At 42.9% G+C, this 14,879-nt stretch overlaps 2 protein-coding genes across 3 annotated transcripts; both read left to right on the top strand.

Annotated features, from left to right (window-relative positions):
* Nucleotides 1-538: 538 nt before the first annotated feature.
* Nucleotides 539-2,620, top strand: LOC106746525 (prenylated Rab acceptor protein 1). Its single transcript, XM_014623194.1, has 4 exons — nt 539-817; nt 1,173-1,406; nt 1,852-2,051; nt 2,310-2,620. Exons 1-4 carry the CDS (start codon nt 750-752, stop codon nt 2,411-2,413), a joined length of 606 nt encoding a protein of 201 aa, XP_014478680.1. The 5' UTR covers nt 539-749; the 3' UTR covers nt 2,414-2,620.
* A 363-nt stretch (nt 2,621-2,983) lies between these two features.
* On the top strand, nt 2,984-9,276 carry LOC106747025 (protein asunder homolog). 2 transcript variants are annotated; one of them, XM_014624272.1, is made up of 9 exons: nt 2,984-3,527; nt 3,603-3,677; nt 4,026-4,312; nt 4,437-4,476; nt 4,588-4,795; nt 4,958-5,337; nt 5,692-5,853; nt 6,265-6,593; nt 6,959-9,276. In XM_014624272.1, exons 1-9 carry the CDS (start codon nt 3,312-3,314, stop codon nt 7,227-7,229), a joined length of 1,968 nt encoding a protein of 655 aa, XP_014479758.1. In that variant the 5' UTR covers nt 2,984-3,311; the 3' UTR covers nt 7,230-9,276. The 2 variants fall into 2 exon arrangements, with proteins under 2 accessions (XP_014479758.1, XP_014479751.1); XM_014624265.1 differs by having other exon boundaries at nt 4,386-4,476; nt 6,959-9,275.
* Nucleotides 9,277-14,879: the final 5,603 nt, after the last annotated feature.

Here is a 14,879-nt window from a genome sequence, read left to right on the forward strand (position 1 = left end):
AAGATTCGTGCGTTACCTCGGACTTCGAAAATTCGCGCGTTCCTCTGGAGTCCCGCGTGACTGCGCGACTGTTTCGGGAATAGCCTCTCCCTCTCTCTTAATTTCTCGCAAAGCCGGTTAAAGAATCCTCTTGTAAAATGGGTACCTTTCATATTCATTTCGGAATCATTAACGTCTTTTAAGTGCGCGTCACACTGCGAATTGAGAGTGAAGGGATTGGAGGGAAATTTGACCAATCAGAGTAAGTTTAGCTAAACTTCAGTCATAGTGAACTTTGCTCCGATTCGTCCAATCCTAATAGTCGGGTCTTATATATATAAAACAAAGTCTACAATGAGAATTTAAGCTGCAAATCTTAAGAAATTGATCAGTCACAGTCGATTATTCTCTTCATATTCAACTGTGATTGGTTAATTTCATAAGGCTTAGATTTTAAAGCGCCTATTGTAAATCGGAACTATGAGATTCTCAATCTTCAGTGTGCGTAAATTTTTTAAACTAGTGCAGCCAATACAACTAAAAAGAACAGACTGTTTATCTCTGCTGATCGGCTACTATCATGGTGGGGGAATTGCAACAGTCAGAACTTTGATACGGGCTTTAGACTCGTAGTAGCAGCTGAAGCAACATACGAGTGTACACGAGAGAAGGAAGGAATGAAGTCTCTGTGTTGAATATTATCTCAAGTTTTCGTGGAAGAGATTAATTTTGCGATTAACACAAATTGTCTACATTCTTCTCAGGAAATCATGGCGGACATAGAAATTCCGATGGGGGAGATGCAGACCCCGCCTCAAAAATATAAAGCTACAAACGGGTAACGATTTAGACAGCAAATTTTTCTGACATCTGCCATTAGCTAACCTGTAAGCGAACGTCACAATTGTGCATTCAATAACAATTGATATTAGAGAGTATTGATATCCAATAAAAATACCAACTAACGGTAGTATCACAGTAATGTTACAATTTCTCATTTAACAATGTAACTGTTATATACAATGCATGTTATATTATACTTGCATTGTTAAATGAAAAATTATAACATTGACGTAATTTTTACTGTTGGTTGGTGTTTACCGAGTAGTGTACAACAGTGGAAAAACAATTATTGTATAATTTATTATGTGATGCGCTTTTTAACTGATCTCAATACTTGTATCGCTTTACAGATTTGAATTTCTCCAATTGCCTCAACTGCCACTTGAACAAATAGGTTATCCCCAAGCTCAGAACTGGATTGAACACAGGAAAGCTAATATTCGGCCATGGTCGTTATTTCTTAATACAAACAACATAAGACCACCTCCTAATATAACAAGACTAAGCAAACGAGTTGTGAAGAACATTGAATATTTCCAAAGCAATTATCTATTTGTATTCGTCGGATTAGTTATCTACTGCTTGTAAGGGATATTCTTTCATCATATTTTATTAATATATAAGTTATACAATTTTTTTAAGGATATCTCAATTATATTTTATCAATTATATCTTAATATAGCTTAAAAATATATATTTTTTTAATTTTGACATAACTTGAAAATTATTCTTGAAAGGATGTATAAAAATTTTTGATGATATTATACTATGTTAGATATCCTAACATTAAAATATCAGCTATTGGTAGTTACCATTTTCTTTTTTTTTTAATAAGAATAGAACTTTCCTAATATGAATGTATCATTTTGCATCGGAAATTAAAATCTTTCATTTGTATTGCAATAATCTTTAGTTGCATTCGAAGTTGCCTTGGGTTGTGTATTCGACATAATTTGTAAAATATCAGTAGAATCTTTACTAACTTCATAAATTCTGATATAATTATATGACCTATATCTAATTTTTCAGGATAACTTCACCTCTACTATTATTAACTGTTGTCGCATCACTCGGGATATGTTATAAGCTTTCTCAGCGGCATGCTAAGCAAGAATTAATGGTATTTAATATGAAACTGACTCTGGCACAGGTATATTCCTTAGTTGGAATTTGTTCACTGCCTGTATTTTACTTGGTCGGTGCGCATGCAGCTGTATTTTGGGTACTTGGTAAGTAAAAAATTTCCCAAAATATATATTCGTCCTATTTGATTTTTGTTCATTAGCATATTCAGTAGTATGAAAACAGATATATAACACATGATAATTTCTTCTAAAATTTAAGGGTACATATGTGTGAATGAACGCGTACGTTAGGACGTTATAAATTTATATATTTGAATACGTTATTGTTTATTGTTAATTTATACGCATTTAGATGCATTTTATAAAAGAATAGTAAATCTATGCAACTTATTTTTTTTTTAGGGGTTTCTTGGTTTTTAATAACTCTTCATGCTGCTTTTTATAATATTGACGCAGTATTATGTCCAGGAGAGGAAGAACTCAATGCATTGGTGCAAGTAGTGTGATCTGTTGTTATATATTTTATAGAAGAATTCTTTATAATATATAAATATAAAATTCCTATATATATAACGTTCATAATATATGTAATTAAACATTTCAAATAACTTTCTTTGTCTGATATTTTATTACATTTAATGGTGCTAACAAGAATTTTGTACAATTTCAAGAAGAAAGAATATTGGATAAATAAAACTTTTTTGTTATGATGATGTAAAAGGAAATCAAGATTTATATTACCTTCCACAATTTTTTGTTATAGGAAGTATTTTTATTTATATCGCCATAAGTTAGATCAATAACTGACGTCATTCTCTCAACCACCTACCTGACGGGCAGTGTCTTGTATGAACTCCCTTTTCAGGTACGCGCGACGACTGCGATATTTCAGTGAAGTGTTTGGTTCAACTATTTATTTGAAGATGTTATTTCATTTGTTTTTGATTAATTTCCAAAAGTTTTCTCATTGAGCCGTCGATTGCATTTTGAACTACATCGAGGAAAAAAAAAAGTATTCGAAATGTTCGATGCGCATGCGCGGAAAAGCGGACCGTCCAACGAAATATTGCGCGCGATGCGTCGTCGGTAACACACGTGTGTTTGCCTACCTCGGTGATTGTGCACATCCCATAGTTACGTTCCAGTTTAATATATTACATATTATCCAAGTAAAATAGAAACAATTAATTTTATAACGTGAGCGTTTTAATGCAACATAAATTAAATCCGATCAATCGCTACGGGTATCATGATTCGCGAGTGCTTTTAACTTAACCTCGAAATATTTAAAACTCGGAGGCGTAAGAGGCGAAAACATTCGTATATTTGTTTCGTAAATATGTAATTTACTTAACACCGACTAATAATAATAATAATAGTAATAGTTATAACGACGACAACGAGATGTATCCCGCGAATCACAAAACGGTATTCGTGCTGGATCATACGCCTTATTTTGGAATTTCCACCGAGTGTCCGTTGGAGTTCGACTTTTTGAAAGGCAGAGGCCAGAATCTGATACCGTTAGCGCCAATTTGCAAATCACTATGGACCACCAGTGTCGAGGCTTCCTTGGAGTATTGCCGTATCGTATGGGATCTCTTTCCCAATGGCAAATTGGTATATAAAGATTAACTTTACCAATTTTACTATTAGTAATATTCATATTATTGTTATTCTTATTGTTCTTTATAGATCAGGTTTGTGGTAACAGACCGTGCTGCTTATGTGTTGAACTCGTGGAGCCCATCGCAACAAAATTTGAATCATGTGAGTATCTTCTCAAATTTTTACGTTTAATCGATATGTTACTGCCAGAAACAGTCAGTTTGTGAAATATTAGGCTAATTCTAATAGAGATTTGTCTAACTATATATCAGACTAAGATCTAAAAAGTTAGTTTTGATATTGACAGCTCTTAAGATCAAGATTGAAAACATTTATTTATTATATTCAAGGTGAAATTGTTTATCTTACTCAAACGATGAGTCTATAACTAAATGTATAACTTTGGCTGTTACTGTAACTATAATAAATACGTAATTGTTAAAACAAATATCGATATTAGTATATGTTGGAATTTGCTTGATATTTTGCTTTTATTTGTTTCATGTACAGATAATGAATGGTACTGCAATCCTGGGAGTACCGACGAAAGTTCCGGAGCCCGGAGAGGACTATTCGGTGGTACATGGCCTACGAGTGGCGATCGGGACTCTGACTGAGTGTTCCGAAATACAACACGAGAAAAGGACCTCTTTAAATGAGAACGCGAATAATCTAGTAAACAGGGGCCGAGTGATATGCATCACAAGTGCACGCGACGACAGCAATATGAAAAGCTTGGAAAACATATTCCTGAATGAATTGGCACAGGAGAACAAGACTGCGTTAGCTTCGGATCGGTCAGTATTTGCATAATTATTTCACGAAAGCGTTATGTTTTACCGTAACATTACCGTTCTTACTTGTTTGCAGTTTAGTACCCATCGATTATTGTCACTTGGTTATACTAAATATATTTCCCAGCAACATCGAGCCACAAGTCACTAGCCAAGGTCCTCGAGAGGTATGTCTTGAATTATGAATCATTATTACTCAATTTTATTCGTAATATCTTATGAAAAAAATCACAAGGATTAATACAGGGATCTTTAATAAAGTAATTTTCATCACGCAGGTCTCACCATTACTGACAGTGGAAGTGCATTCGATCAAAGCTTCGGCGCTTTATTCCAAATTGTCGCATCTCATCCTGTCCCATTATGACCTGGCCAGTACCACAGTAACTGGCATACCTATGAAGGAAGAGCAGAATGCCAGTTCATCCGCGAACTACGATGTCGAGATATTCCATTCTTCTGCCGCGCACGCTGTTATATTAAGAGGTACTTCTTCAGAATTGTATTACTTGAGATATAAATGATAATTTTTTTCCACACTAAGCGTTTCAACAGGTAATAATTTTGAGCGTTCGGTAAATGATAGTCCGTAAAACTTGACGCCACACTGGTTGGTGGAGAATTTCTTCATCTGTTCTCCTCTCGCAGGAAATCCGCAAGATTCGGCGTTGGTGAAGACTTTCAGACGTTTCGAGGAAGGCTCGGAGTACGAGACCGTGACACTCAAGTGGTGCACGCCGCGCGGCTGCAGCGCATCGGAAATGCAAAATTGCACGGCGATGCACCGGATCACACCGGTCGACGTCAACAGCAGACCGTCCTCGTGTCTGATCAATTTCCTACTAAACGGCCGGTCGGTGATGCTGGAAATGGCCAGGAAGACCGGCGGGAAGACCATCTCTCACTTGCTGGCAGCACACGGTGGCGAAATCTTTATTCATACTTTGTCCACCGCTAGGAGTGTGCTCGAAGATCCACCTTCGATAAGTGAAGGCTGCGGCGGCCGTGTGACCGATTACCGAATAACCGTAGGACGCTTTTCGTAATTACCTGATAATTACACACTTCGAAAACTCCCGGAACTCACTTCGTCGAAGGAGATATATTGACTCTAGAATACTGACTCTATTCTGAATCTATATTTTTAATTCTAGAGAATTCGGGCCCTTTAACGTGACAAACGTATGATTTTTCTTTTTTTCCTTTTTCAAAGATGTCACGTAGAGAAATTGTTGGAGAAATAGAGGAAATGGGGGTTTGTAAAATATATATTTACATGTCGGAGACACACATCGATATTCTAGGGTTAAAATTGTTTACACTTTTTCTCCTCGTATTATGCGTAGCGCAATTGTAATTCGATAATGTTTCTCTTACCGCAGGACTTTGGGAATCTTATGCGAAGTAACATGTTAGTGCCGCTGAAGCGAGCTTCCAACGACAGTACCGATGGCCCGGTGGAGAAGATGAGATCCAGACTGGAACGTCACACGAAGTACTGGCCCATCGCTATCTCCGGTACTCTCATGTTTAACGTAAAGCAGGTTCGTATTCGGATTGGAAGTTATTTACGATTAAATATAAATATGAAATATAGTCCTGTTTTTACGGCCGATACGTTTAACCCTCTGTTGGTACGTTGGATCTGCGAGACCTAGTAACTTTTTTTACGCGCCCTTAAGTATCTATAAATATGCTTATTCAATGTCAGATATCATAATTTTGAGCGTACAGGAGATAAATAATTTAACAACTTGATCGCAATTATTAATTCTAAAGTTGACAATTTAAAAGATTCAATATCATTCAAGATCTCTTTAGGATCGTAATAATATTTTTGTTTAAGTCAACTCCACCCATGAATGCCAAATTAGGGTTAAAAGTAGTCCAGCACTTTGTACCTTCCTCCCGTGTGCTCTTTCTTCTCGCGTAACAGTAATTTTGTTCGCACGCAGGTGATCGATCCGCTGCCGGAGCTCATGGTGAAGGAAAAGCTCACCGCGGAGGAGGTGCTGCAGTGCAAGCAAGTGCTGTTCAGTTTGCTCCAACTGGAAGCGAAACACGAGCCGTTACCATTGCCGAGCATCGGCGGAGGCCGCGGTGGCAAAGGCGTGAGGAAAGAAGAGCATTACCGCGTGCTGTGGGAAGAGCTGGAGACTTTTCTGAGGCACCACGCCAACAACTCGGCCGCGCACATCGAAGTACTCGACTGTCTGCTGGACATTAGAAGCAAAGATGACAAGAACAAAGTGGAGTTGGATCAAGCCCTGCGGGAACTCGACGGGTAACCGAATGAACGATATTTAACTTGCGCGCACTTGCGCGATAAATAGACGTTTCATACAGATGAGAACAGCAATCGCTGAATTTTTTCCGAGAGAAATGTGAAAAGTGAACTATTCCCTAAGTGTTTTCAAGTTAGAACATTTTGTTACGAGAAATTCTAACATTTCTAAATTTTCTCTTAGGAAATCTTAAAACTTCTCAATTTTCCTTCGGAAGATCCTAAAATTTCTGAATTCTAAAATTCCAATTTTTCTAGTTTGAAGGCATTTGGAAACGATCGCTTTTCACGTTTCCGCTCCCGGAAAAATTTATGTGATCGTTGCTTACGTAGATCTGGAAATCCAGAAGTGGATTGGTTTACAGTTTTGGAAAGGAAGACGGAACCACGGGACGGGTGAACGTGATCAGAGCGACGACGGACTCGCCGATGTCCCCGCCGACGAGCGCGTCGATGCCGCTGAAGCAGTCGCACAAAGGTAAGAGCCTGCTGGACATCCTGCTGGAGCGTAGCATACCGAAAAACCCGAGAATGGAGTTCTACGGCAGACTCAACAGCGACGGTCCGAAAGCGAAGCTGTATCGCAATCTGAAGGAGACCGGAAGGGAACCCAGGGAGCCGATTATCGAGGGTTGATTCTCCCCCGACCGGGAAATAACCCTAATGGCCTCCGGCCCATAAATGCCGGACACAGGATGACGATATGTGACGTACCGCATTGTAAATACAACCGGTTTTCTACCTCGACGGTACTCGAGGATTTGTCGAACCGGAACTGTTAATTAAATTCATTGTATATAAAACACACTCGCCCAATTAGTGTTTACATCGAACGACGAACATCCCGCGACGCGGCCAACACATACGATCGGTTACAAAAAGACTGCAACACTTTTTTTTGGTAAATTTTCGAACGCATCCCGTGTCCAACAGAATTTATTTTTAAATGATTCTCAGGAAATACGTTTTCCTATTTGACACAAGATGCGTTGCAAAACTTGTCGGGGAAAAAGTGCCGCAACTTTTTTGTGACTGACCATACGTTCCCACTTTTCTCACTCGATTAGCGTAACATACTTTTATCTTCAACAGTTGACTCGTTCGGTTGATTATCTCCCACTTTTTATGACAGAATTATAGATACAAGAATGTATGATAATGTTTCCCCGAATTGGACGCAAGTTTCGCGATGAGGGATACAAATGTGCCGTAAATTTGCGAGATCACGCAATCTTTCGGATTCGATAGGAAAGAGAAATTTCGGGACTCAACTGGGACGTGAATTGGATTTGGTTACGGTCCGAAGATGCGAGATCCGGGGGTACGATTGTCCGATTGATCAGCGCCGGTGGGCCGTCTCGGCTTCGTGTGAAGACGCACCTGCGCGAGAATATAGACGGGATGAAGGCATAATGAAAGTAGTGTACCGTTCTTACCATCTCCTCGCCTCGCCTCGCCCGCCTTTCCTCGCCACTCCGCTGTTTTACGGCCGACACGTCTGCCGAGTGTCTGGTACGTCGGCCACTATATGAAACCCATAGTTCACTTTGGCGCCTTGCCCTCCCTTCCCGTGCTAATCGATGGATGGATGGAAGGACGCTCAAACCGAGTGGAGGGAGGAGGAGAGGAGACCGTATTACGTGTAAGTCAGTGTGACGCGTGCATGATCTCAACTTCAAGCAGAGAGAGGGTTCTGGGATGATTTTCACTGAACTCTGATTGGGCTGATCGATGAATGATAATACAAATTGTCAACGCCAGTTTGCAGTCCCGCAACTTATTTAACGATCAATCAAAAAGCTACTAGCGATTTGTTTGTGCCAGCGAGACAGAGCAGGTAAACACTTGAGACTGACAGCGATTTTGGATCGTCGATTTAATCATTTCAAATCGTCGAGCTTAATCGGAATTCGGAGCGAAAGTCACCTTTAGGGAGAAAGAAACGATCACGAAGCCTGTGATGTGAACCCAGGGGTGAGAAAGTTCACAAAAGTTCACGAAAGTCGCGCGTAAAAGGGCGACGTTAAAATTGAAATCAACACTCAAGCATTCCGGATCGAAAGTTCCAAAGGATTCTTCGTATGAGAGATGAAGAGTCATTGTCGCCGTTCGCTCGACACTGGCGAAGTCAACGACTCTACTCGCTCGAGTACTTGCTCGAGGATTGCTCGGGATGCCTCAAAGCTCCCGAATCCGCCCGCGATCTGCTGCTCCGGCAAGAGGTCGACGAGAGAGAAAAAGAGGCGAGAGCCTCGAGAGAGAATCAGCCGTCGATGAAATCGGTCTATTTCGAGAGCGGAGTCATTACTTATGCCGCATCTACTTACGCTCGTATAATGCAAGCAGCTAAAAGAGAAACGGACGGAGAGGTGACGAGGAAGCGCGAGAGGGTTACAAGAGATGGAGGAGGAAGCGGAGGAGGAGGAAGAGGAGGAGAAAGAGGAGGAGGGTTGCGGAAGGGGATCAGTGAGTACAAGTGCATGACGTAACGGTTCATTCATCCCGAGACAGGCGATAGAGGATATCTCGGTCAATGGTATACTTATGCATGTAAACGCCGCGCATACGTACGCGCCAGCCCGCGCACGCGTGTGTGCGTGCGGATACGCGTCAGTCTGTATCTGTGTACGTGTGGCGTGCATGTCTGCTGTCGCGCCGCTTTCCTCTTATTTTCTTTTTTCGGTCGTATACGCGCCCCACGTGTGTGCACGCGTGCAGAGACGCGGCGGCCACCGCGCTGGTAGAATGTTTGTACGCTCCAGTCTCCGTCTTCCTCTCGAGCCTCCCCCCCCCTTTCACCCCCCGACCGAACTCTCTTGAATCTCGCACCTTTCTACAGTGCTTCGCTGGCAACACTTGCCGATTCTCGCACGATCCTCGTGTGCCCCGCACGGGTCTCGATCTCGCGGAAACAAGATTTGCAGTAATGAGGTTGCGAGTTGCATCCTTAAACGTCATTTTAGACGTCTTCTTTGACGTGTCTTTTGCCGCAGATAGACAGATGCTCGTAGTCCGCTTTTCTCATCTCTCCCGTTGAGTCGTTAAGCGATGAGGAGACGACCTCGCTTATCTGAGCGAAATATATGACATAAGCGAGTAATTAATAATAGCAGTAGGAGGGTATCGAACAGTAGCATCGGTGATATTTATATCAGAGATAAGATCTATCAGATTTTATCGCGAAGGTATATATATATATATATATAAGGAAAATACGGATGTATGGCTGCGAGCGGCAGCTACGATCGTCGAACGTTAAATACGACGATTGTCATCGCATTTATGTAATTCAAACGAACACATACACGCGTACACACACATACGGAGAATGATACGCGGAGCGTATACGATGATCGATATCAATGAAGTGCGATAACGTTTCGCGTAATTATTCAGCGTCGCTGATATTTTACGTCATGAATATTGAACACGACATGCCAGCCGGCAATGCCTGGGATACGTAAATGAGCGTATTAATTGTTGCTGATAGCGTCACGCAGAGCTACCGTGTTGGTAGTGTGGCTATGCGAGAGCGCACCGTTTATATAATTGAAGCTCGTGTATATAGCCGGTACATATCGATCGCGGCTTTAAGGGTCACTGAACGAAACGAAAGAGAGAACGAGGCGCTGCGTAGCACAACTGCGCTGTGTGCCTCCGCGTTAATGTATAATCATAAACGGGAGTTTTGGTGAAGAAACGCTCAAAGAAGAAGAAAAACATCGGTTAATATCAATTGCGCGAAGACGAGGCAAAATCGAGCGATTTTCGCGGTGAATTCGGTTTAAAACCTGCCACCAGCTCGGCGTGGAGCTTCCACCGAAGTTGTAAACCTACTTGGTTAAATATACAGTCAGTCTGTCTGATAAGAACGTGACCGACGTAACTTTTAAGCTGTTTATCGTAAAAAAATATTTTAAATTACATATGTAGCATTCGATCAGTACTGTAACGCTTTTGTATTAATAAGTCGGCCAATCACCGCCGTTGTCAATTATCGCTCGGCATCTTCGAGGTCGCATTTCTACGAATGTTGCGGTATACTCTCGAGGTGAAGATCGCTATCGAATATCGAACGAATCTGTCGGGATAGTTGTCTCACCGTGTTTCACATTTTTTCCCCCACGTACCTCCATCTTCATTCCCCAGACATTTTCAATAGGATTTGCATCTGGTGACGGCCAAATGTTTCCCAACGCTATCTTCTTCTTTCCACCAGGCAGTAGAAACGAGCTCGAATACTCTCGAGTGATAAAACTAATGTCTTCTTTTTTTAACTTAGTTTTTGTCCCTGACGTATAATGATGCATAATAGAGGATTTGTAAAAAATATCTGTACAATCCGTTCATCCTCTCTGTCCGATGTTTTCCGTGTTTTATCAGAGTCTGGCAAATCGACAACGGTGTTTGTTGTTTCATACCGTTTGCCCCTAAACACCTCTGACCTTCTTATGTATTCTCCAGCCGCTTCCGGTGACATTTTCTGTCCTTTCGGACGAAGGAAAACAGCTTCGAATTCTCTAGCGTATGCGGAACTCATCGTTAAATATTAAACATGGTTCTCTAGCAAAAGCCGGACAATGACTGGGACCCTCTGTATAATACATCTCAGAAGGAAAGCCCTTTTATACCTGCTCGTTCAAAAGTTCTCAATGTAACGATTTTCAAACAAAAGTTTGCCCAGTCGCTCTCTTATTGGACAGACGATATTTCTTAAAATAACAATTTCTTTCTGTGTTTGTATTTTGTGTGCAAAATTTCGCCGGCTTATTCGGTCGGGCTTTTGCGCGACGAATCAGCATATTTCTCGAAATATCAATATTTCCTTCTCATAGGTGCGATCTTTTCGAAGTACCACCAAACTACATATTTATATATTTACACGGTTTTTGCACGGTTCAGTTGCTATACAGGTTTTGTCGGGGCCGGAAGCTCGGACTTGAATTTTTCAGTGCATCCCGAGCTCCGTGGAGCGCGACGCGGCAGCGCAGAAACCGCTTCCCCTTCGTAGGGCTGCCGCCCCTCCGAGCTTACGGCCGACCGATCCTTTGTCATCTCTTTGAACGACGTCCCTGGAGGATGTGAACGAAGCGGTATGGCAACGTAGGGGCGTATTTCACGGGGGAACAGAGCGCGTTTCACGGTAACGAATTTTGCGCGCGTTGAGCACGCGCCTTGTTTTCACATTTTTGTTACAACGAATGCGAAATATTTGCCACAACACACACGACGTACAATCCGTACGTAAAATTAATTAATTGCCTCCATATTATCTTATTGCCCGGATATTTTGCGTTGAATTTACTACCAACGAGAGTCCGAATTAAATGCATGATCGATATGATATATCAAAAATAACGTAATTTTAGAACACGAATTCTCCGAGAGACACGAGCCGAATTTACGCGTTATTTATGACATATCACGGGCATTAATTTCACCGAATAAATACGCGTCCCGTGTGCATTTATTACCGGTGACATATTTCATACGTCAAAATTCGCAGACTAGTTGCGTTAATTCCCCCTCCCCCCCCACCCCGTGATGGAACCGCCGTATCTATGTCGGTTAATTGAAGTTACTTCGGCTCGAAATTCTGTCGACTGGGTAATTTCACGTCGATTTCATACGACTTGTGCCCAAGTTTCATGATATATATCTCTCGCAGCTCCGCGGGAAAGGGGAAGCGCACTCATTTCCCATCCTCGGTTCGCCGGTTGAGAAGCGCTATCGTCGGCGTATTCTCCCGCTGAAAGTGTCGTCTCCAGGGGAAGACCGATGTGCCCGAACGGACGGTCACTGCTGGAGTGGCCAAGCGTAGCGAAGGCCGGCGCCCGCTTTCGTAGAACAGCTGCTCGTAGCTCGAGCCAACTTTCAAAGAGCAACTTCTAACGAGGTCTCTCCGCGGCTCGGCTGGTCGAAGGGTCGATCGAGCATGCCCGTTAGGGGATTTTATCCCCGTGTTTGCTCTTCTACATTCCTGCGGATTGCGACGATGATGCTAACTGACGGCAACCGTCCGGTAAACCTCAATCTCGTATCGCAACGTTGCGACTCCCCACTCGCCGGTGTTATTGCTACATGCAACGTATGTTGCGCTCGTACTGTCGAGCGGGAAATGACAACATTGATCCCAGAAGGCACGAATGGCTAGAACACGTCTCGGAGAGATCCTGAAGGGACCTCTGAAGCGAGCAGGATATCCTTCAGACGCCTCTCTGAGGCGCCTGTCGGTAGTCGTTACTTGAAACTTGTCACGTGAAATATACTCGGGTCAGGATTTAAAATTAGATCGAAGATTTCCTGTTTAAATCGTATGCTATGTTATATCCGCGATTCAACTGACAAACTTCACGTCTAACCGGAGATTTCTGACCGAGTGTCTCACTCGAGACGAGTCTCAAGTGACGATTATTGACACAGGCCTGAGGTGTCTTTCAGGCTGGATCTACGATAGTAAACCTTTAACCTTTCGCTCCGAGCATTAAATTGTAATTCCAGCGAGAAGTTCGTTTCGAGGAACGTTTCCAGCGTGAAATCTGGAAATTTAAGCGTTATCCCGGCTTTCTCTCGAGAATCACCTTACATTCTCTCATCTACACATTCCATTTTATCGTTCAAAACAAAAGGCTGACTACACCTATCGTAGACTCGGGAGTGATGAGAGGAATACGCACCGTAAGCACAGATCCTAAGGTTCTTTAAAAGCGTACGATCGCTTAGGTTTCAAGAAAGGTCCTTTTTACAACAGATCCAGACGGGTAATTGCGGTAACTGCAGACGTGAGATAACCTTCGGCCCTCCTATTAGTGATCGGTGATTAGACTCAGACCGTATGGGATGTAATGCTGCTGTCGGTTGGCTTACTGAATAATTGCTGGTTCACGCAGCGCACGTGGTAGTGGCGAACAACCACGATGATAATATCGTGCACAGTTGTGCTCGCGTGCTATCGTGCTCACGTTCTCCTCGTCGTCGTCGAGAATTGCGCCGGCGGCAGGCCGCATGTGTTACGTCATTGCATCTTCACCGACAGCAGGCGTCCACAATCGCACTTATGACCTTGTGTTTCGTATGTACCTCTCTCTCTCTCTCTTCTCTTCCTCGCCAGCAGTCCCATGCCGCACCCCGCCGGAATATCCCTTGCCCTACCCTCGGCCTCTCCACCGCTCTGGCGTCACGTGTGACGCGGATAGGAGAAAGGGAACGGGAAGGGGAGTAGAAAGAGAAGGAGAAGGGTGAAAGGGGGAGATAGGGTGGTTTAAACGGGTGAACACGTCGCAGCTAAGGTCGCGGCGGACATTACTAGGTCACTGGAGTGACCGCGATGCATCGCACCCGCTCCTCTCCCGCTACGCTTCTCTCCGGTGTCCTTTCTTTGACGCCGCCTTCCTTTGGAATCTCTTTAGGTCAAAGGGCAAGAGGCGAAGGTGCGGCCCCGCCGTGGATAAGGTGCCCGCTTCTTTCTCTCTTTCCTCTCCCTCACGCCTTCTCTTCCCCTCTCTCTCTCTCATGTTTTTCTCACTCGTTAATATCGCGCGATGATCTTTGTTCTCTTCTTACTCTCTGAGGCCCGTGTTAATGATTTTGTAACTTGACATTTATCCCGCGTGAGATATTCAGATGTAAATTTAGAGTTGGATTTTTGTTCAAGTTTTTCATTTCAGTCGCGTATAATACAGGCGGCATTACATTTGTGAGCGCGTGTGATTCCACTGAAAGAACCTCACATCTGATTCTGATCTCAGATCTGAGTATCTCGCTCGAGAGACGTTTCAAGTAACGACTATTAAGACGGGCGTTACTCTCTAAGAAGTTTCTCTCGGAGTGAAATCTCACCGAAGAAGGGTGGAAAATTTACCCGAAGCGATAGTGGGAACACCGCCGCTCGGAGCTCGCAAAAGTGAATGTCCCTCTCTCAAGCTCAGAGCGGATTCCGACTCCTACGAGCGGACGTTTCAGTCGATCCGAGTGAATTTCTCCCTATGACAGTGAAACACGTCGGATTCACTTTTCCGCGTGAAAATATCCATTCGGCGATTCAGAACGGCAAATTCGCTTTTGTGAGTGAAGATTCGAGCTCGAATTCGAGCGACTTCGCTGTCATTCCACTTTTCTGCTGCAATTTCACTTCGAGAGATCTGGAGAGTATCCCTCCGATATTTCTCCTCTACAGGAGGAGTCAACTTTATATCCGTCGGAGAATCTCGTTAAAACGAAGGTCGCCACTCAGTAACCACTAACTGGCAATCACTTTACAACTTACTGTCGTATACTGTAACTGTT

Source organism: Dinoponera quadriceps, unplaced genomic scaffold (genome assembly GCF_001313825.1).
Source record: "Dinoponera quadriceps isolate SergipeBrazil2010 unplaced genomic scaffold, ASM131382v1 scaffold192, whole genome shotgun sequence".
Classification (NCBI taxonomy): Eukaryota; Metazoa; Arthropoda; class Insecta; order Hymenoptera; family Formicidae; genus Dinoponera; species Dinoponera quadriceps.